At 47.1% G+C, this 27,204-nt stretch overlaps 1 protein-coding gene across 1 annotated transcript in view; it reads right to left on the reverse strand.

Annotated features, from left to right (window-relative positions):
• LOC116839988 (exocyst complex component 1-like) overlaps window positions 1–27,204 on the reverse strand; it is a 63,561-nt gene that overhangs the window by 20,856 nt on the left and 15,501 nt on the right. Inside the window, exons 4-10 of the mRNA XM_032806324.1 lie at window positions 25,358–25,517; window positions 23,263–23,456; window positions 16,899–17,126; window positions 15,707–15,839; window positions 14,576–14,685; window positions 12,520–12,669; window positions 10,525–10,618 (exon numbers count right to left, since the gene is read on the reverse strand). Of these exons, the coding sequence (XP_032662215.1) occupies window positions 10,525–10,618; window positions 12,520–12,669; window positions 14,576–14,685; window positions 15,707–15,839; window positions 16,899–17,126; window positions 23,263–23,456; window positions 25,358–25,517 (1,069 nt within the window). The remainder of the gene's footprint in view (window positions 1–10,524; window positions 10,619–12,519; window positions 12,670–14,575; window positions 14,686–15,706; window positions 15,840–16,898; window positions 17,127–23,262; window positions 23,457–25,357; window positions 25,518–27,204) is intronic.

Below are 27,204 nucleotides of genomic sequence, written 5' to 3' on the forward strand. Positions count from 1 at the left end.
CCTAGGGAGGTTGTGGAATCTCCATCTCTGGAGATATTTAAGAGTAGGTTAGATAAATGTCTATCAGGGATGGTCCAGACAGTATTTGGTCCTGCCATGAGGGCAGGGGACTGGATTCGATGACCTCTCGAGGTCCCTTCCAGTCCTAGAGTCTATGAATCTATGAAATCACTGATATAAATTACAAAACCAGGATTATGCAGCCCTGCTGGAACTCATAACCGATACCATCCTTTATTATTTTTAATGAGTCTCTTTTCATAAAGGTCTTCTTAAATAATAAAGCTAACTCCCCGCCCAACAGGTCTCTCTTTTTGTAATAGCTGCAGTGCTGCTGGCAAAGAAAAGCTTTGCTTTCTACCACAGCATTAAAAGCACTTGCTTGGAACCCATCAGTTACTATGCTGAATGAAAATCCTTTTATTTAAATAAGTGTAAAAGCAGCAAAGAGTCATCCGATGAAGATGAGAATTCACCCACGAAAGCTCATGCTCCAATCCTTCTGTTAGTCTATAAGGTGTCACAGGACTCTTTGCTGCTTTTACAGATCCAGACTAACACGGCTACCCCTCTGACACTTAAATAAGTGTGTTTGCCTTTCTTCAGGAAACCGAATCTGACCACAGCATCTGGTAAACCTCGGCTCGCGCTGTTTGTTGTCCCCACTGCTAATTCTCATGGCTCTCTGCCAGAATGTTCATCACTTCTTTGCAGGATTTCTTCTTTGTATGAGAAAATGGGCAAAGTTCCCTCAGGAAATGCTGTGGCTGTGCATCAGAGTAACTAAGAGGCAAGGTCTCTCTCTCTTTTAATTACATAGTTTAGATAATGTGACAAAGGGATGGTTCCTTGGTCCCTGGGGTAAGGGGCATGGCTAAAAGTGCATCAGGACTTTGGCTTCTATTCCTAGATCTGCTGCAGGCAAAGTCACAACTGGGGCCAGATTTTCCAAAAGACCTAAAACCCAGCTTTCAGCTGGGTTTGTATTGGATGGACTGAAAAAAACATCATGAAACTATAATCCATCTATTTGAATGTACATTGCATTAAAGTGACTGCCAATCAACTTTTATTACACCTGGCCAGAGGTATCAGCTTGTCCTTTGTCATTAACAGGTTTACCCCCTCTGGCTGCCTAAGCGCTCTGTTTACTGTGTAATACGTAAATTGAGGCAAACACACATTTCTTTGGTTAGGACAGAGTTGTTTAACAACTTCTGCATAGCCAGGGCTAGGTGGGTTTGAACATGTGCTAACATCATACCGGGGGAATTCATAACTTTACATATAATGTTGCTATTTACATTTCACCAAGATATTATTGGCCAGGGAATTATTGGTTTTCAAATGATACCTCACAAGACATATTTTGTACAAAGATTATTGCAGTACTGTACAGGGTGTGAATGTAGGGGTGCACTCAGTCACAATACCCTTAGTGTTCGGCTAGGCAGGCCCTCACTGACACTCAGAGCCATGAATCTCTTCCTCCAGCTATCACTGAGATACTCAAGATTAAGTAAAAAGAAGGATGCTCTGGTGACTGAGGTTTCACACTGGCATTTAGGAGACCCAAATTCAATTCCCACCTCTGCCAGAGATGCTGCCCCAGCTCATCTGTAAAATGGGGAGAAATTCTGGCCTATCATCGACTGGCTGGCCCTTTAAGAGGAGCCAGGCTTAGCCCTGCCTGTGAAGACCAGCTACCCTCCCAGCTGATCTTAATTGATGTGGGATCAGGTGGCCTTGAGTAATGATGGGACCCAGCCGAAAGAGGGTTTGCACAAAAGGCTGAGTGCATGCCGTAGGTAACAGATTGCTTCAGGAGGAAGTTTGCACCCTGATGCAGGGAGTAGTAGGGGGTAAAAGCAATCCCTGGAGGAAGCCTAAAAAACGGCCAGCCCACAGGTAAATGACCATGGAGGTAAACTGGAATTGAGGCTCCAGGCTTAGGGAAGAGATACAGAAGAGATGGGGCCTAGGTTTCCTCTTCGCTGGGAATAGGGTGACCAGACAGCAAATGTGAAAAATTGGGACGGGGTGGGGAGTACTAGGAGCCTATATAAGAAAAAGACCCAAAAATCAGGACTATCCCTATAAAATTAGGGCATCTGGTCACCCTAGCTGGGAAAAGGGCACCAGGAGACGCTATGGAGGGAGCTAGTCCTGTGGTGGGCCCTCAAACAGGGGCAAGGCTCTAGGGGAAGCAGTGCTGTGGGCCACTGTTCCCAAAGAGGAAGTGGGAGCTGGCCTGAACCCAGAGAGACTGAAAACTTAAGCCCATGGTGGGCTGAGGACAAGCCTTTCAGGGTAGCTGGTTCTCAGGAGAGTGACACTGAAGCCCAGAAGGGGAGGAAGGCTCCTATGAGTGACAAGGTTTGTGCTGAACACTGTTGATTGGGAATGCTGATACTCTGGAAGAGGGCTGAAACACGAGAAGAGGAGACTCCACAGGGCCAGAGCTATGCTCTGCAGTGGGTGCTAGATGAGGACAGCCCAGCCATGAGGGCATATGCCAATGGTGAGGCCGCTCTGATATGATACCCATTGTCCTCCTTGCCTATGTAGGGCAAGAACCATCTCTTACTATGTGTATGCATAACCCTAGTGCAATGGGGCCTTGATTTCACTTGGGAGAGTCTGCGGGTGCTACTGGAATACAAATCATGAAGGTTTCAAATGTGGCACAGGTCAATTTGGATGTATAGTAACTCCAGGCATTGGGATGACGATAGTATACCAATGGCTGGCTCATACACAGCACATGGAATTATAAAAGGGGGATTGCACTGAAAGCCACAGCGGCTTTGCTGACTGTCTTGGGATAACATCCACTGAGGTTTTTCCCTTCACAATCAAAAGCATTCTGCAGCAGCCCAGATGACCCAGTGAGGAGGTAAGAGGCGTATGGAATATAGAGGTTCTATTTTGTGTATGGGTATGTTATGTTTGCCCAACCCATTCCCAGAGCAGGTGGGTGAAGACTGGGTAGAGCTTTCGATCCATGCCCCAATGCAGCAGAAACCAACTAGTGCTATGCTATATTATTGTGGTTCCAGTCCAGAGAGACTTGTGCACCTCATCGATTGCTCTAGTGATCCTCAGAAATATGCTCATACCAATCTTGTGTCAATAAACTCTAGAGCTCACTACCACCTACACATCAGTGTCTGTTTTGACCAAAAAGTGCCTCCAGATACCCAGCTCATGGCAATGCTGATCCCTAAGGAACATGAGAATTATCACACCAGATCAAACTAACAGTATAGCTAATCCAACAGTGTATCTCTGATAGTAGTCAGCATCAAATGCTTCAGAGGAAGGTCTGAAACCTTCATGATGGACACTTTCCCCACCCCTGGGTACATTACTGTGTGAGTCTCTTTATATTCCTGTCATTGACCCCCCTTTAAGAGGGAAGAGGCTAGGAAGCCCCCTTGCTGCAGGCCTGTGTGGAGGGCTGTGGGAAGCTGCACCCAGAAATAAGAGGGTTGACTCTGAGGGGATATTCCCTGGGCAGGGGTAGGACTCACAGGCGGAGTGGCTTGGGGGAGTGGAACACGGTGGGGAGCTGTCTTGCAGGAGACCTGACCTGGGTGAGCAGAGTCATGGGAAAGAAGCAACTTGGGTAACCCTCAGGTGGATGGCCTGGAGAATGGGAGCCTGGAACAGGGGTGAAAGAACTGGGAATAGACTTGAAATTGACTCTTGGGTGAGTGATCTGGAAACAATGTCCCTGGGGGAGGGGATGTAAGTTTGCTGTGATGGTACATGTTGTATTTTGGCGGTTGAGGAGAATGGTTTTATCATGAAGGTTCTGCAGTTTACTGTACATAAATAAATTATGCCTAGAGGTGGGTCTTTGCACTGGACACTGAAAGACTATATTCCTTTCTATGGGTGAATGAAGGGGAAACTGAGGAAGGCACACTAGTCATGATGCAGCCGGCTGTAGGAGGGCACCCCAGGAAGGGGCAGCCCTGATACAATCCCTTATGATTTTTTATCCTTCCTAGTGTAACTACAGATATTGCATATAAGTAGCACTGCCTTTCTTGAATCCTGTTTACTTCTTGGCCTCCATAATGTCTTGAGGCAATGAAATCCACAGATAACTGCATCACGCCTGAAATGGACTTCCTGTTCTGATTTCTAAATGTGTTGCCTTTCAATTGTATTGAATGCCACCTTGCTCTTGTATTATGAGAGAGGGTAAATAGAAGCACCTGACTTTTTTTTGGTTATTTTATATACCTCTATCCTATCTCTCATTAAATATCTGTGAGCGGTTGTAGGCAGGTGTTTCTGTTCGCTGTCTAGCATGCTCACCCCCTGTGACCCAAGAACCCCTTAATACCAACTGACAAGAGGATGCAGATAGGTTACAGGAATCTCCTGATTCTGGATTGTACATGCTGGCTCACCAAAGAGTGTCATGTGAGGTCTCAATTGAAAGCCGTTGTCTTACTAGTCATCAATATCATTGTGAAAAGTATGTACAGGTGCTATGTAAGGAGTTACGTATCTAGTCCAGAAAATTATATTCTTAAGCATGTAATCGAAAAGCAGGTCACCAGATGTGCGTTAGACTGGTTCCTGCAGACAGGAGGCAAGAAACATTTCTCTCTCTGTCCGGGAAGTAAATTAAGCATTGTAAGTTAACACAATGGATGCCCATTAACATTTGACTTCGTATGTAAACAGGAAAGGAAGATACAGGAACAAACAAGCCATGGGAGGAGGGGGTGTTAACAGGGCCAGTGCAACCATTTAGCCAAACTAGGCGGCTGCCTAGGGCGCCTAGTGGTTGGGGGCGCCTAAAAGCCCCCTCAGGCGAGGAGGTGGAGGTGAGCTGGGGGGGGGGGCGCTCGGAGAGGCTTGCCCGCAATAACGAGGGGGGGGCACACAGGGGAACCACTTCCTGCCCCAGCTCACCTCCGCTCCGCCTCCTCCGCTGAGCACACAGCCCAGCTCTATGTCTCCTCCAATCAGTGCCGCAAGCCTGGGCAGGGAGGAGAATTAGAGCAGTGCCCACGTGCTCAGTGGAGGAGGCGGAGCCCAGGTGAGCTGGGGTGCGCTACTCAGACAGGCTTAGCTTGCACAGGAGGCTCCCCAGGCAGGGTTACTGCAACCAGGGGACGAGAGCGCACGAAGTTCTCCACGCACGCGCGTTAGCGTCGCTGCGAGGGGGAAGGCGAAGTTCTCACTCCAGCTCAGGGGTACTGCCGGGCGCGAGGGGGAAGTCTCACCCACGCAGGGTTAGTTGCCATGGGGGCCGGGGGAGAGCGCTCTGAGCTTCGTCGCTGTCGCGCGGGGGTAGCTGGCTGCAGGGGGGGGGCTCCCCGGGGGGGCTGAGTTAACTGCCATCGGAGGGGGGGTTATCTGGGGGGAGGTGCAAAGTGGAAGTTTCCCTAGGGGCGAAAACTCTTCCTTGTACCGGCCCTGGGTGTGTAACCTGCCTATATGGTAAAGACAACAAACTGTGGGTATTCTAGAAGCCAAAGCAGACAGCTTCTGGCCTCCTTTCATTGAGGAAGAAGGGACAGCACCTTCGCATTCATAAAGTGGGTCTCAATCCAGATTTGCTGGGAAAAGAATGCTAAACAAGAACATTGGTGCATTAAAATCTTAGCCAGGAGATTATCCTGCTAGTTTTAAGTTTTATCTTGAAAGGTTAGTTAGATTATTTTGTTTTACCTGTAATCCTGTTTCCAATTATTCTTACTTTCTGTTATTTTGATACACAACTCTCTAGTTATCACTATAATGTGGCAAATTGCAGCTCATGTTCTGGTCTCGCGCTTTCTCTTCTCTGGGGGTAGGTTCGGCGATATTGCTTGCCTCTGAAAACAGTTCTTAATCACTCTCCCTAGGTCCTTGAGAGGAGCGGGAAGTGAGAGAGGGAGGAATCCTGGGCCGCGCCTCTACTCCAGGTCCCAACCCAGGGGCCTAGGGTTTGTTGGCTGAACGCACTGGGACTAGCGGTTTCTTCCCCTGGTTAACTTCCCTCTTCATCCCATCCAGCTCCATGTGAAGGGCTTCTCGCCCTCTTCTATTACAAAGCCTGTGCCCTTACCATCGGTTTCTTTGGCCCAATCCACGCCAAGCACTCTCCAATCCTTTCTATTTCTCTCTGGACAATCTTCTTCTTCATTGCAATCTAGACTAGGCTCCAATCCAACCTTCTAACCTTCAACTACCACCCCCTGTCTCGCACGAAGCAGGGTTTATATCGCACACTGACTGGCAGCAGGTGCTCTTAACAGGAGTCAGGTGCTCTAATTGGCCACAAGGTTCTAGTTAATCTAAAGCAAACCTTCCTCCCTTGGCAGGGAATAAGGCCCCCTGCTAACACTCTTATGCTGCCCTCTGGCCATGCTGTATCACAATAAATACAGTTAAGTGCTGTGGTGTCAAGCAAAGAGCTGGTCCTGAGTTGAATCCTACAGGCTGGTCGGTACTGTTCCTTTGGGAATAGCCAGTCTGATAAGTCTGTTTGTTCAGTGAATAAGGTGCTGGATGGTGCATGGAACACATCAAGTACTTGGTGTGTGCCTACCTGAACAGACAGAGCAAAGTCTGCAGGGGCCTGGAAGGCAGTATTTGTGCTGCTATAGGCTGGAGGTGTCAGGGAGCTGATCCACAGCAAACATGCCTTCATGCTAATGGCAGGTAGTGGTGAGGTGTCTCTCAATTCTTGGTCCTGTTGGGGAGCATCACCGCCCCCCCCATAACATTCCATGTAATAGACTTGGTTGACATTTTTTGACAGCTTTTTCATTGAAAAATGGCTTTTCAAAGGCAAAGACATTTTTTTCTCAGGAACATTTCCCAGTGATTGAAATGTTTTCACTTTCCAACACCATTCTGAAACAAAAACACCTGAACAAATTTAATTTAGAAATCCCACTCCCTCTTCTTACTCGTTCATTCCCAAAAATGAGGGGGGGGGGGAATTAAAACTGAAAGACAGGGGGAAGGAACAGAAGGACTTCTGCTTCCTTTTTCACTTCCCCTCGTTAAACATTAAAAATAAGGAAAGAGAGATGTCTTCCTCATCATAACAAAATAAACCAATAAAAATTTTGAATTTTTTCATCAAAAAACAAAAAATTTCAAAATATCTAAATATTTCATTTAACATACCTTTTTTCAAAGCAGCTCTATGTGTAAATTTACAATGCTACACTTCATGATTTCATAGACCCCCATTCTACAGAAGGATTCCTGTCTGTATGGCCCCTTAAGTCTGCATGGGGTCCCATTACACCCAGTTCCTGTATCTTAGCTATTTCTGCAGTGTCTTTCACCTGGGTATATTCAGCAAGGCAGTGCTCTAGTGTGCTCTAACAACACTGGACTGTTTATAAACATTAGTTCTAGTCAGATTGTTAAAGAAATCATTTTATAAGGCGTAACATGCTGTATTGATGTAACCCTGAAAATGAATTTAAACAGCTATATTGAGTTCAGCAAGTAACTCTCTATAATCATACAATCAAATATCAGGTTTGGAAGGGACCTCAGGAGGCCATCTAGTCCAACCCCCTGCTCAAAGCAGGACCAAATCTCAACTAATCTCAACTTCCCCTTCCAGCTTTGCTGATCACATGAAATAGCTCCAATCCTTGTTAGATCATCTGGCAGAGTTTGTACACATCTTGTGTGTTACACAGGAGAGGGGAGGCTAAGAGACTATGGGGAACTGGAGTGAGATGCTGTGCTGCTCCTCGCGGAGGCACAGCACAGAACTTGCAGCCTGGGGAGAGAGGGGGCTAAATGGCTTAAAGCCACCTTTGAGCTTTGCTAATCCTGGGTTCCTCCAGGGGCTGCAGGATCCTGGAATAATTTAGACAGCTCCAGGGGGCTAATTTACAGCAACTCCCCAAGGGTGCCCTATTGGTTACACAGCTGCCCAGAAGCTCCTGTGTGTTGTGTGATGCAGCTGCACCGTGGGCACACTCTCTATGGTGGGATTGGAGAGAGTGTCCTAGGAAAGCAGCCTTATGGCAGTCTTCTACAATGCCCGTGCCAGAATCCGCCCTCTGCTGGTTATGGGCTGTGGTGCACCATGCACTGCTCTGGGATTGGAGCAGGGTGAGGATCTGCCCACTGGAGACAAGTCGCTGTGAATATTGAGTACAGCTCTCCAGCAGTGGGGGGAGGAGCGCCACTGAGGAGCTTGCGAGCTAACAGAGAACAGCAACCACAAGGAGAGAGGAGTGCTTTTCATAATCACTTCGCCAAAGCCTTTGGGATCAAAACACAGTTCTTCAGCTGAGCATGAAATGGGGAGCATTCATTCAGCTTTGGGGAAACAATCTGAGGCAGCCATGGCAGGTGAAATAACTGAAGTCAGGTGTTGCTGGGAAATGCCTGGAAAGATTCCTGCAATTCAAGACAGACCTGGCAAAGGTGCAGGCAGTTACGTTTTGTAGACTGAAGGCACCATGGACACAGATTCGGAAGACAGGGTAGAGGGTTGCTGCCTGCACCTGGGACTAGTGGCAGGGAATCAAGAGAGTGGTAATGATCTAATAAAGCCAAGAACAATGTAGTTCTGCCAAGTCTTCCCAAATGAGTCCAGTGTCAAATGGATGCTGTGTAAAAAGGATGGAAATATGGAAAGGAGACGGTGACTGAAGCAGAAGGGTAGTGGGAGTTAGTTGAAAGTGATGCTTTGGGGAAGAAAACCAAAACCCCAACATGACTCAGGACCCAGGGATGTATAGAGAGGAAAGCAGGAACACACCTGCATTCAAAAGGGATGATGGGATATTTGCCACTCAAGAGAGCGGGGGGTGGGGATCTCACACCACAGGAGAGCAGCAAAGGTATACGTGGGAAGGCTGATGTCCAGCAGGCTGATCCAGTGGGAATTCCAGTAGCAGAGCCATTGTGTTGGTGGTTCCAATGTCACTTTTAGCCACTGTTCTATCCCTTTGTCTCTGGGTGATGATGGCCAAACCAGAGCATGACTACACTAATGATCCTATCCAAAGAATACAACAGTGACCAATAAGGAGCAAAAGGACACAGGTGGAATATTTTACAGCAAGAGCTGGAGAAAATCAAGGAGGAAGCACTGGTTCACATGTTCGGTAGTGTGCTATTACATAAACGGACAGTCACTATTGCCGCTTGACCCCTAGAGACTCCATCGCAGACCACGGGATAGAGAGGAAATGATGACTGGGAAGACGACCACCCCGCCATGGCCAGTATCGGTGATGTTAATGGAGAGGACCCTAGGAACAGCGGAGGAGTTTAAAACTATTGCGGTGACCTGATCCTAGAGCAGTTTACCTCCTGGTGTAATTTAGAGCATTCCCAGCCCAGCTGGCTATGGTCTGTAGGGATTGCTGGGATGCAGTGCATTCCAACCAGGCCTATTTTTGCCCTGGGGGAATTACCTTTACACCAGGGGCGGCAGAATGGGAAGGGGCCACACCGGTTCTTTGCCAGCCCAAGAGGGGTGCTTTTTGGCCTATCACTATGGGAACAGTGCAAAGGACCTGGAGTGGGGCTCGTGAATGAGCCCCTCAGGTATGAATTATTCTTCCACCCTCAGACCATGCTGTGGGAGCAATGTGTTTCCTAATGCCTCAACGCATGTTGTAAAATATATATAGACCAGCAGGTCTGACAGCCATGGGAAGTGCCTTTCATTCCACTTTAGCTCCACCACAGCAGATTACTACTTATTATTTATGCCACTGACAGCAATGGGAAACAGCATGGCTTAGCAGTCACTGAAACCGTCAGACGGATATGAAGCACTGTGCAAACAACTTCCTCCCATTGCAGGGAGCAATTCATGACACAGCACTCTTGGATTCACCGAACGCTCCTCCTCACTGCTCCCCGCACATTGTGGACTTGGATTATTTTCTTTTTTTTTCTATTTTCTATTGGGAAAATCTAAATGAAACACTTCGTTTTGGGGTCATTTTGATATTGATCTCTGCATCTGGCTGAGCTCTCCCATGCCTTATGGAAGCTGTAGCTTTTTGATCAGCCGTGTATTAAAGTCAATGCACTGTTCACCAAAGTAAAGTTATGCATACGTTTGTGTTTGCAGGGTTGGCAAATGTTAGCACACTCCAGGGAAAAACTCGTATCACAGAATGTTTCTGGGCTTCATGTGCACTACCAAACAAACAGACAGCATTGCATCTCCGGCTCTCTGATGCCTGCAGCAATGCCTATGCCTCTCCACAGCAGAGATTTATCTGTGAATTCTTCGAGGGGAAGCCACAAAGACCCCAAAGCTCAAAAGCAAATAAGCAGTACTGAATAAAACCTGCAGCAAATGGTCATACAATGTCCACTTGGTGTAAATCAGCATAACTCTTCTATAGGCAATGGAGCTTTGCCAGTATGCACCAGCTGAGGACTTGGCCCACAGATGAGAGGGAAAACCCCACCCAAGGAACTGATAGTTTGGGGGAGGGGAGGGGATAGAATTCCTCTGTGTACCCCACTTACAAATCAATCCCTGTCCCACAGCACTGAATCACTTACATTCCTTTGTTCTTCCCAGCAGCAGCATTCTGGCCAGCTCGAAAAAAGCTTTGATTTCCCTCTCATAGAGTCTGCTAAGATTCCAGGCATAGACCTGGAAGGGGAGGGAATGGGTGGAAATGTCAGTGGGTCTCTCTCCTGTCTCCTGCTCCCTATCTCAACCACCACTGAGCCATTCTCAGCAGTCTCTCTACTGTTCCTGATACAAAGCCTATTGCAGTCAGTGGAAACATTCCTGTTGACCCTGATGGGCTTTGGATCACGCCTTTGGGAGAGCTGTGGAACTGAGGCCACATCTATACGACGCGCCATATCGGCGTGTTACAATCGATTGCTCGGGGATCGATATATCGCATCTCATCTAGACGCGATATATCGATCCCTGAGCGCGCTTACATCGATTCCGGAACTCCACCAAAACCAACGGAATTCCGGAAATCGACATGGCGAGCCACGCACATCGATCCTGCGCGGTGAAGACGGGTGAGTAGATCGATTTTAGATAATCGATTTCAGCTACGCTATTCTCGTAGCTGAAATTGCGTATCTAAAATCGATTTTCGCACGTCGTGTAGACCTGGCCTGATCATAAAACCTAGGAAGGGAAGAATCCAGCTGCTCGGCATTGAAGCCTGTTCTAAAGTCGTGCCGTTCACTGGCTTCAGCAAGCAGGGTTGTTGAACCGCAAAGACTCTGGCACCCAGACTATGCCACAGCAAGCACACCATGCCATGGACAATAGCATCGGCTTGGACTTTGTCTTTCATGAGGGTGAGCTTTACCCCTAACATGAAAACACAGCTTCCAGCATCCTTCCCGGCTCTTGTTTTCAGCAAATGGGACAGCCCCACAGTAAGGAGCACACTTGTCACTGAAGGGCTATCTGCCTTCCAACTGCACACTTGGCTTTCACAAGCCAAGTAGCCTCAGAGGTGATCAGTACTTCGATGCGAAACTTCGGAAGCAGCAATATTCAGACCTCAGTGAATCAGGAGCCAAATCAGTGATCAACATTACCCAAAAGAGCCACTGTAGTGTGAATTCGTTGTTTCATTTAATATAAATAAAATAAACTCATTCCTATATATATGCTTCTCGCAGCAAAATGACTGACCAAGCATTCTACAATTGGTTAATAACACAGTAAAAGCATCCTGATTGGTTAAGAATGAAATCATGCCGTGTTTTAATACCATGTGCTGCAAAGAGCCGCAGGAGACACATTGAAGAGCCACTTGGGGCTCCTGAGTCTCAGTCTGAGGATCACTGCTCTAAAGGGGAGGGGCAGGGAGCAGTGCTAGTGATTTAGCAGGTGCTACTGTTCTCTTCGTCTGAGCAACGGAGGAATGCCCCAGCATGGTACGAAGGGGTGCTGTCTTTCTGATCAGATGTAGGTATTGGCCTTCATTGAATACTGAGGGGCCTATTGTATGTTTGATATTCTCGGAGATCAGACCCCATCAGGCATTCTTTTATCCCACTCTGATGGTGTCTATGCTGCAGAGCTGGGACTGTGATCTGGGTTCAGTCCCTGGCTCTAACATAGACGCCTATGCAAATTTGGGTAGCTCATTGTAAAATGGGGATAATGCTACCTTAGCCTGTCTTGTCTACTTAGGTTGTGAGCGTCTCTAAGCAGAGATTGTCTGTTACTATGAATGTGCCCATGGCCTGGCATCATGGGGCTCTGATCTCAGCTGGGGAAATTCAGATAATGATGACTATTCTTGAGTAGTGTCCTCATTCAGAAAACAGGGCATAGCTTTAAGCCAAAGCCCAAAAAACTTTACATACAATACAGTTGTGAATAAAAGTGATATTTCCATGGTGATTTCGTCATTTCATCTTTATATGGACACATCTATATTAAAATACCACTGCACAGAATGCCAACCCAATTAAAAACATCCCACTTAAGTGCAATAATATAGGATTATTTATTGTTACCCCACCATGGCTGATGTTGTACTGGATAGTTCAGCTGTGAGCTCGTACCTTTGGGAGGTCATGGAACAGGATCGGGTTGGCATTCTTCAGCCAGGCCATAAGTGGAGTGTAAGGTAGCAGGTCGTCATGGTAGGGCCCATGGGTGGATGAAATTAGCTCGCTAGCCTGCTGCATTCGAGAAGGAACTTGACCATTTCCCTGAAACAATAGAAAGAGCAAATCCTAGCTCAGCAAAATCATTCATATGCAGCACTTGGCAAATTTAAATGAATCTCTCCTGGATTGCATAGGAAGCTCCAGTTCTGGACTGGGACATTATAGTGGGGATGCTGAGAGCCATTGAACCAAGCTGTAAACCCTGAATATAATGGAAACTGCTTCAAGCCAGGGGGTGCATCAGTACCTCCCGTGCCCCTACTTCCAGCACCTATGGTTCTGAAAACATTTGAGAAGCCATAAGTTACTTGGGAAAGCAATGTTAAAAACCACTATGGCCATGTGTCTATACTTACTGCTTCACCAGTATAGCAATACTATGCCAGCAGAGTGGATGCAGCTTATTGGTGCAAAGCTGGGCTATTACTAGGATAGCTTATTCCATCACCACCACCCCTCAAGGAAATAAGCTATTCTGGTATAGCAAATATAGTTGCATCTACACTAGAGGCCTTTGCTGGCATAGTTATGTTGGTGAGGGATCACACTTCTTTGTGCCACTGACCGACGTAGCTATGTTGGTAGAAGTCTGTAGTGCAGATGTGACCTATGTTGCATCCAGTTATAGGGAAACAGGGCTGAACAAAGTGACAAGCTGGTAATGCCTGGTCAAGCTGCAGTGGGAAACTAAACAGAGAAGTCCCATTTGTGATGCTGGATCTTAGTGGGAGAAGCAGCAAAGTCTGTTCATCTTAAGTTCAGCCTCTACTAATGAGGACCCACATTGCGCAATCAGATCTGTGCAGGTGCAAGGATCTGGACAGCTGGACCTGACTGCAGACCCAGGATAGCATAGTGCAGGCTACTGCAAGGCATTCTCTTGGGCTGGTAGGGAGACATGTTGGGGGAGGAGAGGTTGAGGGGCAATTATAACATCTGGCCCTCACCATTTCCAAAGGGAAGTTTAAAAGGGAGCGCACAAAGTAGGGTGTTGGCAAAGCAAGACGTCATTCAATAAAATAACTCTTAGTGTTGACTCCAAGCATAAATCCTTGCATTGTGTGTGTGATTAGTCACACTCAGAATCTAGAAAACTAGATCTGGGCCATTCAGCAGTGAGCCATAGTTAATATAGCTATTTCCAATAGCACAGTAGAGCAGTGGTTCTCAAACAGGGGTGCATGCACCCCTGGGAGTACACAGAGGTCTTCTGGGGGTACATCAACTCATCTAGATGTTTGCCTAGTTTTACAACAGGCTACATAAAAAGCACTAGCAAAGTGCTTTCTCAATTGCCACAACCAGGGGCACACACAAGAAGGGGCAAGCAGAGGCACGCCCCACCCTCAGTAATCAGCCGGGGGCACAGAACTTCTCTGGCCCCAGCAAGCTCCTGCCAGGGCTGGGGTGGTGGGGGCCAGCGAGCTCCTCGGGGGCAGGGGATGGGCTTGGGCACAGAATGTGCCCCTCCAAAAGGAGTCAAATTTAAAGTACTGCGCATACCCCTGGCTGCAACTTTCAGTCTCTTCCCTCTTGTGATGTTATCATTTCATTAGTTTCCAGTAAACGTAGAGTCCTACAAGCTAATTGAGACCTAAGTTTCTAATGTATATAGGAAATCAGGACGGGGGGAGGGGGAATCATTTCTTTAAAAAAATGTCATTCAGGCTAAGCCTTTTTTGAATTTGACTGCGGCAAGACAGTGGCATGGGAGGACAGTTCTCCAGATCAGTAAATATGTGCAACACTGCCCCCCGTAAGAGAGTCACTTCAAGGAAGGTTTGTTTAGGTTTGTCTAAAGAAGGGCTGGGGAAGGCACAGGTGTCTTTTAACTCTTTCTGTGCCAGTTTTTAATGTAGCACTTTCTATACCTCCAACATTGCATTGCCAAAATATTAATTCCTTTCAGTGTTTAGCATATGCCACGGCAAGCTTGGGGTTAACCTACCTGCAGTTCAAAGATGCTTGTAATATGGCTGATGAAACTGTTTTCAAAGTTCTGCTTCAGCGTTTCAAACATGATCAACTGTTCTGCTATGGCCTGCAGCTTCCGGTAACCTTGAGTTAAGGAGAAGGCTGACATAACGAGAGACTGCACATGCAGCGTTGTGCCCAAAGACACATCAGTTGTGAAAGTGACAAATATGACAGGTCTCAGAGACATGCAATTTTGAAGAAATACTCTAATCCAAACCCCAAAGGAGTGAAATATTCACTGCAGCACTAAAATAACAAAGGCAGCGCCTGAGTTAAAAAAATATGCATGCAAAGTACACCGCTAGCTGTCCATCTTCATGTGCAAAAATCCAGTTTCTGTATGATGCGATCACTGCCCTTTCATGCACAAATGAAGCATATCACTGCACCCATGGGGTTTTGAAATCAGACCCACGGTGTATTATTCTTAAGGAAAAAATAATTCCCCAACACTCATATAAATACTGTACAACTGGGCTGCCTTTTGGTTCTCCGTTAAAAGCAGGCCTCTGTTAGCTCCTTTCCTAAACATATGACCAGAAAAGCAGTCAGCGTATAGATGGCTCCTGGCTGCACATTGCTCTAATGTATTTAGGGGAAAGGGTGCCAAAGCTTAACTTAAGCTTGCTCTAGCAATGCTTTCCCCTACCCCATAACATATATAGACAGAGAGTGGGCTGACTAATTCTATAACCTGGAGGAGTAGAACCCTTTCCTTTTGATTCCTTTCATCACAAATATGCACTGATGGGGCTGGCCTGGCAATCCCAACCTTTTCCCTGGCTGTGAAAACAGCAAGTCCAGGATAACAGGCAACACCAGAGTGTGCTTCCAGGATTTTGCTCCAGTTGAGTGCTAGAATTCATGGCTTCCTTCTGTTTTGGAACTTTGCCTCAGTCAACCTGCAGGTGAAGGGTTTGGGGCAGTCCCTGGAAATCCAGAAGGCCATGGTTCAGAGGAGGACATCACGGCCCCGTGACTCAGTGAGCCTATGCGAAGGCTGGATAATACAGTGCTGTGCTCTGTGGACAGCTCACATGACTGTAAGCCAATGGTGCTGATAAGGCACAAAAGGTGGCAGTTAGCTTCTACTCCTACTCACCGGGCTGTATCTGAACATTCATGCAGCTGGAGAGAGCTTCTGCTGCTGCAATGCAGGCCTTCACTTTGCTGGGGCTAGAGAGGTCGCCTCGGCTCAGAACCTGGCGGTGCTTCTCACTAAGGTCCAGATTACTCTAATTAAAAACCCAAGAGAACTGAGTTAATGCATGCTGTCTCTCTATCCCTCCTCCCTTCACCAGCATCCGAGTTTGATGTCTTATACCCTGTGTGCACACATGAAGGATAGGCACTCTGACTGTTTTAAGTGGCACCGTGCTATATTAAACTGCCAGGCTGCATTCCCAGTCAAATGCATCGTGCTGCCATTTCCCCTTCCAAAATAATAGTGCACCATAAAAACAGTAGAGCTCCCAAATGGGATCATGGCAAGGGAGAGCCTAGGGATCCAAATCGCAGAGCAGGGCTCCAGGCTGCTAGGGGCTGTACAAACACATAACACACAAACAGTCCCTGCCCCCAGGAGATTACAAGTTAGAGAGAATTATTGAAGTCCATGCAGCCAGGGGCAACTATTTTAGCATTAGATTGCTGCCTCAGCAGCAGTGTGAAAACCTCATACCACTGTTCTCATTCCCATGTGACATAGTTATATGGCAACGAGACATAGTGACATACTTATAACAGGAGAGGCAGCACAATCCTGGAAGCTGATTGGCTGGTGAGGAGATAAGAAGAATTTCAGGTAAACATAGTCCAGAAAAATCAAACATTTCTCTCCTTTCCCCTACCACAAACATGACCTTTGTTGATAGTAGCTGCATCCTGTGCTGCAATGCAATTAAAGAGTTAATGATTTAGCTGTCGCTATGCCCAGGGGTGGTGCTGAAGATCTGTATCATTGCTGATAAAGCACTGGTTTTGTTGTGAACTCGTGGGCCATTCTGTGCTCCTTTCTGTTGCCTGATCAGCTAGCAGCATGACACATCAAGCTGTCTGTGTTCCAAGAGACTCTGATTCTGCTGCACCTGGGCCTCACCCCCTCATTTTAAATCTGAGCAGTATGCCCATCACCATATTATCCAGGCCTCAAAGAACTGCCCGGCTCCCTCAGTCCTAAGCCAGACAGGCTGGGGGCCCTATGGAGGCAGGTCTGGCTCAGGGTCCCTACTCCAGTGGGAGTCTGTCCCCGACTTCAATGGGCCATGCATCATTCCCTTTGTGACTTCACCTACCATGAGGAAGAGAATCTCGTTCGTGAGCTTCTCATGGTTGGAGTCTATCTGGTGCAGCAAGGAGTTCCCCTGCTGGATGTGATCCATCTGCTGCTTCACGCTCCCCAGCAGCTCATCGTAAACTTGCAAGGTCTCCTCCACTTTGGCAACTTCTGCCAGGGCCTCGTCAATGGAACCCATCAACAATGTCACCTGCTTCTCGGAAGAGATGATGGCCTGGAGATTGGCCTGTGAACAAGAGAAGCAGAGCACTTTGGTACAGTACAATGCTAGTGCAGTGATGGATGCTGTAGTTGGCTTATATTAACATACACACAGACACTTTGATCATTAGCTAGGATGAAAGACAGGGACTTCTGCAAGAAAGCCACCAGGCCTCTGCCACTTGGGCCAAAACAGAACTCCTTCGGTGGCAATGTGCAACAGTTTGTTAAGGTGACTGGGGTCCACTACTAGAGGTAGACATTCCCTCTCTCTCTCTCTCTCTCTCACACACACACACAGAGTCAGTGTATCCTATTTATACTCGGCTAAGATAAAATGCCTTTGGATTAGTGCCATAGCAGCAGAGGTTTCTGGAGGCCATGCCATGCCATGCGGTTCTGATGTGTGCCCTGCAAGGTTCTGAGAGTCCGATATGTGCACAGCACCAGCTCAGAATATGATGCCAAGTGCATGGCAGCTTCTGAACCACTCATGCAAACACAAGACCCTTCCCTAGATACAGTCTTTGAAGGTCTTGAAGTGATATTATGCCAGGGAAATGTCGCATGCTGGGCATGTGTGGAGCACATTGCTTTTGTATTCAGATAGGAAGACAAGCTCAATGGCATACTGTAGTATCCACCTTTCTTCCCACTTTGAGAAATTCTTCTGCTGCCTTCAGTGGGGCTGTCGGAGGGAATCCAAGATGGCAGTTCATGTGTGGGGCTGTCTCAATTTATGTGCTGTGAGATTTCAGGGGACCCGTGCCATCCAGGGATATGAAGTATCACAAAGTAGGTCCACTCTCATAATAATTTCAATCTGACACATTGTCTAAGTGTCCTGTGCTGTTCCAACAGCACAACCTGGATAGCTAGGTCTTGCACTGGACAGATCCATTGGATTGAGAGAGGAAGTGAACAGAGCCTCCTCCTCAGGCAGGGGAGAGGTTCTGCTTCTGTATATCCAGTTTAAGGCCATGTCCATCACCCACACATGTGCTCTCAGCCTCACCCAGCCCAAAACCCACAAAGGAAGGCTCTATGCTTCTTTCTCTCCAGCCTTCCACGCTTCTGCTCCTTAATGCAGCTCCCTGGGCCCTCAGATTCCAGGCAGATTCTCTGCTACACCAGAGAGATGATGGAAAGCAGGAGGACCTGTAAGAGCCCCATACCGGCCCAAGGAGGCTAAAGGAAATAGCAACTCCAGCAGAGTAGCTGGAACCGCCACAGCTACCTCCTCGAGTAGACTCTACAAAGAGCAGAAGAAAGAAGGGTGCTGTAGGGCTGGTGATGGCACCTGATTTTCCTACAGGGCCCTGGGTGCACTGCTACTTCCTGCTCCTTGTGGGGGGACACACTGGGGCAGCAGCAATGGCTGGCTCATTGCTGTGCTGGAGCTCTTGCTCCCTTCCACTTGCCAAGGGTGAGTGTGGACTCTGGGGCACTATGTGACCCTATAGCCAGCTCTCCCTATGGCCATAGTTCTCTGCATTCCCACAGAAGTGTCTGACCCAGGCCATCATGAGGAGGCATGCAAATTCTGAGCCAATAGCCACACACACATGGTTTCCTATGTGTTACCCACTGGGCTGTTTTGATGGTGAAATTAATGAACAGCTAAATCATGCATGACATGTACATATATATAAGAAAATGGGAGGCACTATTAGCCTCAGGAGGTCTTAGACATTTGCTTTGACAGGTCATGGAGCTATAATTGCTTGTTAATCATCACTGATAAGATCTATTAGAGATTAACTGGTTCTGAAATGGTAATTGAATCGTAGCCACTGGTTGAAGCACCATGTTGGGTATCAAATAAGATAATCGATAGACACAGGCCTGGGAGGATTGAAGTTTCTGGTCTGTTGTTTTTCTGTGTTTTAAATGAGTTTGTCTTTGTTAATATTAAAATTAGATGATGAGTTTTTTATTAAATAAAAAGCAACATCAACAGAAGCATCTGTGCCCCCACAGTAAACACAGGCAGTGCTTTGCAACCATGAAGACCAAAAAGGAAAGGAGACAGAGGTTCTGTAAATCAACAAGAGGCCTGGCTTCCTACAGAAGTTAGAAGGGGCTGTGTGATGGGGTATTCACCCCAAGTCAGAAAGGAAGGGATTAAAAGCAGCCTAGGGAGGCAGTTCAGGGAGCAGCCAATCGGAGAGTGGCTGCACAGAGCAGCCAATCAGGGCCAAGCAGGCTCACATAAAAGGGAGCTGCTGGGCAGACCAAGGTCTGTTGCTGTAGGGAGCCTAAGGAGAAAGAACTGTGTTCCTAACAGCCTGCAGGAAGGTAGCACCTTGGACAGAGCACTTGCTGGCTGGCTGCTGGGACTTGTGGATTGGAGGCCTTGAGAAGAGTACAAAGAAGGTTCTGGGGCCCGTGGGGAAGTGGACAAGGGAACTGAAGCAGCTCTGCTGGAAAAGTTAAAGAGAGGCAGCAGGAGGCTTCTATAGCTAGGGTCCCCGGGCTGTGCCTGGAGTAGTGGGTGGGCCCAGGTCCCCTCTTCACTGGGTGAGTAGCTGGACAATAGAACTGGGAGATACTCCCCCCACACAGGAACACGGATGATGACATGGCTGGAGGGCTGAGTCATGAAGAGGACATTGCCGTTCCTGGACTGAGGCAAGTCTGTAGGAGGAGAAAGTGCTGGGAGCGGCATTACCAGGAGAGGGCGTGCTGAATGAGAAAGCTAATCTGTGTGATGGTGGGCAGGAGGTGCCACTCTGGTGAGGGAATTCTGTCACAAGCTGCCCTAGACCCAAAGAAAGTCAGTCTACAGAGCCTCACTGGAGACAGATCTCATTTCTGCTCCCCTGAAGGGAGCAAGGCTGCCACTTCCTGCAGCTCCCATTGGCCGGGAATGGCGAATCGTGGCAACTGGGACCTGCCGGGGGCCGTACCTGCAGACGGTCAATGTCAGCAAAATGTCTTGTGGCCCTCAGATTACCCTAATGGGCTGCAGGTTGCCCACCACTTCCATAGAGGCACCGGGCGTACCTGTCTGTCCCACACATGGTGCCATTTAAGGAGAGGCATGGCTTGAAGCTGGTGGGCTTGGCCTCAGCCATAGACAAAAAGACCCACAATGGAGCAGGGAAGATTCAGTGGAGCCCTAAAGAAAACAAACACCTGAAAACTGGGCGAATAGCCGGCCACTCGCTCCTTGAACTCTAATAAAGCCATGTATGAAGAGAAAAGACGGCAAGGTGTTCCCCAAGCACCTGATGGGAGTGATGACAGAAACCACTGAGCTTCTGCTTGCTCAACACCCCCTCACCCTCCAACACTCAGAAGGAACTGAATAGCATTTGGGGCTTTGTGTGTGGCTCCATGCTGGATCTTATCTCAAAGACCCACAAAAACTAAGACAGGCAACTTTTCCTCCCGCTCTGAAATTTCTTGGAAGCTGCCAGGTAACAAACGAGTGTAATTTCCCCATTGCTGCTCAGCTGCCTTTGAGTCTCAGATTTCCAGCCTCACTGCAGTGGCTCCAGGCTATGTTCCACAAGGTTCCAACTGACATTTTGTTTTTTATTAAGTGCTACTAAATTATAGCCATAAACCTCCAGCAAGCCTGTCACTGCTGTCCCTTCTGATTTTCTTATTAGGGCTTTTCAGAGCCTTGGGGCTTTGCCTTTAGCAAAGTGGCACCAATCAAACTGGCAGGAGAACTGCTAGAAGGGACAGCTCTCTGGAGAAATATTGCTCAGGTAATGATAATAACTCTACTGCATGAGACGTCTCAGAGTTTCAGAAACGCATGTGGATTTAAGAATGCCCTGGAAATCAGCAAGTGAACTAGGGTATCAAGGTATGAACTGGAGCTCCAGGCCTCACAAATACAACGACCACCATCTCACGCGCCACAAAATTTTAGCAACATTTTGTTAATGTTTGCAAAGTGCTTTGAGATCCCTAGAGGAAAGGTGCTCTAGAAGAACAAAGTGTTTATTGTTGTTATGCTTTAGGAAGTATATGAGCATATGCATGACTCAGTTGTATACAATAATATTATTAATTACAGATAAATGCCACATTTATATTTATCAAAAGAATAAGGGTTAATAATGTATTTATCAATTAATGGTCCTTGAAAATAATGCACTCTGAAGCACTTTTCATTTCCAAGAACTTAACCAATATTTATTATGTATCCTTGGAAGATAAGTATTGCTGTTCCTAATTTACTGATGGGGAAATTGAGGCACAGAGAAGTTATGTGACTTGCCCAGGAGCACACAGATGTTTGTTGCTGTTAGAAACAGACATCAGGAGTTCTGCATCTCAGACCTAACGACTACTTACCAAAGCACCAAGAAGACACACTGGTATGAAGTGACATAGAAACACAAGTGCAGAATAGAGCAAACATAAAGGAACACAAAGCAAAATGGATTTAGGATTTTGTGGATTCTGATAAATTTTACGTTATTTCTTCTATTGGTTTTTTTTAAGTTATTTAACTATAAAATCCAGTGGAGCCAGAAACATTGCTGTAGCGTAAGTGCTCTAAACAGGCATCTCATCATGTTCCCTCTAGTACTTAGGGACATAGGATGTCTTCCAGGGAAATATAATTAAATACAGGAACATAAATAAATGGAATAAAACACACTAGCTTTTTCTTTTCCACATGCAGTGTCTCCTATTATGAGCCTCTCACCTGTCAATCATTCCCTTGCTCTTTCACATGCTACCTCATCCCCTCGCCTCCCCCCAATTCCATTCTTTCCTGGTCCTCTCCTCCCAGCCTTCCCACTCTCCATGTTTCTCAGGCCTTGTCCTCCCTGGGTACTTATCTCAGGAATGTTCACACATGCTAGCACCCCAAGGTGTAAAAGACACCTTTTTGAGCAGTGAAAACAAGCCCTTAGAGTCCCCACCTCCTTCCCTCTCTTGTCCCAAAGAACTCCAGCTCTCCTATGCTCCGCTCTTCAGTTTTACCCCTCTCCTCTCCCCCTCTGACATTGTAACCCCATTCTCATAGTTTCTCTCCTCCCCTCTCCACTTGCTGGGCTGCCTATTTCCCCCTCTTCCTTTGCCTCATCCCCCCCGCATAGGGGCTGCTGATGCCCTTGAGTGTGCAGAGTGGGTCCCTTGTCTTTCTGTCCTCCTTGTGCCATCTACCTGCAGCCATGCTAGTTCCTCCACTTCGCTCTCCTCCCTTACGGCACTGGGAGCCCAATGGACAGGGAGACCTTGCTTTCAGGAGCAGCCCTAGCACCACTGGTGGAAGTCTGGTTGCCTCTCTTCCAGGTACTCCAAACAAACCAAAGGACCTGTATACATGAGCTGTCTTTATGGGCCTGGGAAATACCCATGGTTTTCATGAGACATCATGGTGATGAATGTAATAGAAGCTGGTGGGTGCTGATCTCTGCCATGTATTAACCCTTTATAACTTGTTCCAAGTCATTTAACTGTTACCTGGAAATACACCCCATTCTCCTGGCAGCACTGTCATGTGCTGGAGAATCAATGTCTTTGAACTCTTTAGAGGAAGGGGAGAGGTATTTACTGCAGCAATGCCCTCTGACAGCTGATCTCTGCTGCAGACTAAGGGTGTGTCAACACTGCCGAAAAAAGGTGTTCTTAATTCAGGTTAGTTAACTTGTACTGGGGTAGCAGTGCAAACACAGCAACTCAGCTTTCAACTCAGGTTAGCCGCTTGAGTTCAAGCCTATATGTGAACTCAAGGTGCTAACCCATTAAAAGCTGAGTTGCCCTTTCTTCACTGCTATTTTAACCCAAGTTAGCTAGTGCAGGTTAGCTGATCTGAGTTAAGAGCACACTTTTTTTTTTTGCAGTGTAGACATACTCTGTTACTTTGAGGGCAGCTTCCAAAAGGGGCTATTTACCTGTTCTCCTACCCTGTGAAAGAGAGCCCCGGTGCAGTGCAAAGCACTGTTCAATTAAAGGCAGGGGCAACATTCCCACTGACTTCAGTGGGACAAGCTTTTGGCCCTAAATTGCTGTGTGTTCTAATAATTGGCTTCTTAGCTCAAATAAAAAAGCCAGAACTCTCAATGGGCCTCATCCAATTTCCAATTAAGTCAATGAGATTCTGTTCCTTGACTTAGGTCGAGTTGTCCCAGGGCTTAAGCAAATACCCAAGATGAATATCAGAAAGCCTCAGCCATCTTGCCCCTCACCTCATCCAGCACCTGGAGGTCTTTGCTCAACTTCTCTGCAAATGCCATGGAATTATTCACTATTGGCTCATACTCCTCCATTAGCTTCAGCATGTCAGCAGTTTCCTTTGGCGTCATCTCCTGGTAGGCACTGTGCTCAGCCTGGTCCCCAGCCTCTGCGCTGGCGTTTCCAACCTCTTGTAGATGCTGTTTCCCTGTGTTCATAGGGGAGATGCATGGATGACCACAGCATTCTAGTTACTTCATTGTATATACCTTTCCTTTCTGCAGAGTCGAATCAGTTCCAGTCACTCACAAATGACATGGGTGCAACACTCTTAGCCTACTTCCCAGGTGATATTTATTTATACTGGAAGAAAATCATGGCATGTCCCACTACCATCTGTCTCTGGGGAGGAAAGGCTCAGGACTGGGCTAGCAGGACACTGTTGCAGGTCAGGCCTAAGGTATGTGGGCAGAGCAAGCCTAAACTGGAGTCTGGTTGTGTCCCTGCCTGCTCCCACCTGAAGCAAGGGAAAGCCCACATGGTGATGAGGTATCTAGAGGGCACCTGCAGGATCTCAGAGATGCCCCCACCACCCCAATATCCTCAAATACACTGACAGACACATCCAGGAGAAAGATTCACCCCTATGCATCTCAGTAGACATACTGATTGGTAGTGTTTGCCTCTTTTTAAGTTGATGCTGTTCCCCAACCGCCACACCTTGTCCAGCCCAGATACAGCCATTAGAGGCAAGATAAACTGTCCATTTTTCATCCCAGCCCAGCACTTTCTCCATGTGGCAACAGTCATGGGAAGAAATTAGCCTGCTCTATAAATACTCTCTTAAGCCTGAAGTCCCTGGATGAGTGGTTCCTTCTCTCTCTGTCTGTGACTGTCTCTCACATTTCATGCAGCAGGCCCTCAGCCTCCCCTTCCCTCTCCCTGCACAGGGCCCCTCTTCTCTGCTGTCACTGGGAATAAAATGAGCTTTGTTCCAATCTGACCTTTCCACCAAACTAACAAGGTGACACCGACGGGAAGAAGGAGATCTCACTAACTATCCACACCTATACAATTGCAAAGCAGTGGCTTAGCAGCCAAAATACATCCAGTAGAAGCACATTTATCTGACCTCTGGCCAACCAACAACCCTTATTAACTAAAAGACAGTCATAAAAGAGATGTGTGTCTCTGGCAGCCAGGGCTGCTGTGCAAGAGTCAGAGGGGAGGAAAGAAGAAAGCATAGGGTCAAATTACTGTAACTAAAGGTCCTCCTTAGCTTCACTCTTGCTGGCCAAGACTAGCTCTGTTACACAGACTGTTTCTGTGGTCTGAATCTGATTTCTCTGGGTAAGGCCTGTCAGATGGTGAACCCAGGACAGCAGAGCTGACAGACAGCAAACACCGCTTTGCTACTGTCCAGTAGGAGCTGAAACCAACTTGCACTCCACTGCCCACAACCTGCTGCCAACACAGACCTCAGGAAGTCTCAACTGAAGGGGTCCGACAGGCAGCAGCCTGATAGCTCCTGATTGCCTCCCCACTCTGTATAAACCCATGGGGCATTCCAGGAAGTATCCAGGCAGCAGTGTGACTCTCCTGTAGCTACCTTTCCTATTCCTGCCCTTGAACTCCTGTCTTTGACCTTGGCATGATTCAGACCTTGCCTAAAATGTGATTCGGAGGCTGATCCAGATCCTTGGCATCAACCGTGGCCTGGAAATTGACTACAAACTCCTCTGCTACTCTAAGCCTCAGGTTTGATGCTGCTTGTGACTGCCCTTTCTGGATCCTTACATTTCCTGTGTTCTTTTCATTACACCATGCATGCCTTAGATTGCTTTGAGGTGAAGTCATTGGGTATGCCCTTCAAGGAAATGCAGCCTTTTGACAATTTGGGAAAAAATGCTACCTGTTCTGGAGCATAGTTGAGGCAATCAGTTAAAAAATCCTCTTCTTCCCTCCCAACCCCCAATACTGACTCCAGTCAGGAGGGGCACAAAAAATGCCAGGGTCCCACAAAGCGTGACAGGAATAAGGGATTGAAGCTTACAGGGATCAAGGCAGAGAAAGCCACTCCGCACAGGTGTGACAAGAAGCCATAATTACCTTCCAGTATGCAGGAGGGGGTGCTAACAAATGCAATGCTGCTGGAGAGGTATCTGCGGTTCAGCTTCCATAAGCATCTGATAAAGGCATTCTTCTCGTCAGCACTGACAGCTGTCCACTTGTAAACCTTATCAAACTGCAACTCAAACTCCAGACACTCCTAGACACCAATTACAAGAGCTGCAATTAATTCCATTGCTGGCTATAAGGCATTTACTGTATGCTATGTGATACAATTTTACAAATGTACTGAACACTGTAAAAGAGAAGACATCTTATGTAGCTAATGCAGCAGGCTCCAGTGTCAAACTGATTGCTAAACTAACGGAGCATGGGATGAGCAATTTTGGAGGGCTGTAGCTCTGAGATTAGGATTTTTAATGCTACCACAAGGTCATATTGCAAATGAAGAATCTGACATGGAGTTAATCTGAATTGAGTTCACTGATACAGAGAGTGATTTGATTTTAACAGTTCAATAGCAATGAATCATGTCTGTATCCATGCCACCTTGGGCGCTGATTGTGTCTGCTCTCATAATCCAAGATGTGTTGGGCATGGCTAGCAAATAGAGGAGTGCTCTCTAAGGAAAATTCTGATGCTGCTATAGGTCTTGGTGATTCAGCTTGCAGGTAGGGCAGGTGCTTGAAGCCAAGATCCTGATAGTTTGTGGGGTGGTAGTGCAGCCTAGTAGATAGTCCTGTAGCCTAGGACTTGAAGGAGATGCATTCTGTTCCCTGCTTGGGTATTGAGTCATAGAATATTAGGGTTGGAAGGGACCTCAGGATGTCATCTGGTTCAATCCCCTGTTCAAAGCAGGACCAATCCCCAGAGAGTGAGTGATCGTGGGCAAGTCAATTCAGTTCTTTGTATTGAATTTTCCCCATCTGTAAAATGGGGATAACATAAAGTGTTTTAAGATCTACAGATGAGAAGAGCTAGGCATTATTATGAACCAGATTTTCATATTCATCTTGCTATCTCCCCTACTGTTTGTTACCCACCACTTGGTGTGTTGTCAATGTTCCATGAGCATTGATGGAGCTGCAGAGGCATATCTATGGGATGAAGTTAGCCAGAGTCTTAATACCTTGCTGGCAGATCAGCCCTCTGGTATATTTCATGCTCCTTGAGAGACTCGGGACAGCTCTTGTTATGTGTTCATACAGTTTCTGAATGGTAGTCACTGATGCAATTTTTCCTTGAGGAATTCTTTTGTTGGGAGAGTTCCCCCTTTTATAGAACTTAATTTCCCATCAGAGAGCACTAGATGGGATCTAACAGGCAGAGCCACACGGCTTTGTGAATAATTTTGAGCAACATGCAGAGGGTGAGAGTGTGGCAGACATGGGGATATTTTTGGAGAGTTGTGATTTTTAAAACTACGCTTGGGGCAAAGCCCTCAGAGTAAACACAGAATGTCCCTATCCACTGAGGAAATACCCTTATTGGTCCTGACCCAGGCCTGAAATCCGAACCCTCTATTTCCCCAGCAGTTCAGATCATTGGCAAAAAGTTCCAAAAATGGTTTGCCCCATCCCTGTGCTTAACTCTCTCTGCCATGATGCTGCAGCATGTACAATTCTGTGGAGCATCCTGGAACATTCCTGACATTCCCTGAAAGGGTGAGGAGCAAGCCAGCATCTCCATTATGGGCATTTAATTTGGCATGAACTTGTGCCGTGGTACTGAAAGAGAAGCAAATAGTGCAATATGATCTTCATTTGCTCTGATTCTTGTATATACTGTCCCCTTCCTCTAGTCCAAAGCAGAGGAAAGCTCCAAAGGCAGTTTTTAAAAAACAAACCCTGCGGTTTACCGCAGCTTGACTGGTTAGCAAGCTGAAA

This window comes from Chelonoidis abingdonii, chromosome 8, assembly GCF_003597395.2.
Source record: "Chelonoidis abingdonii isolate Lonesome George chromosome 8, CheloAbing_2.0, whole genome shotgun sequence".
NCBI classification, from domain to species: domain Eukaryota; kingdom Metazoa; phylum Chordata; order Testudines; family Testudinidae; genus Chelonoidis; species Chelonoidis abingdonii.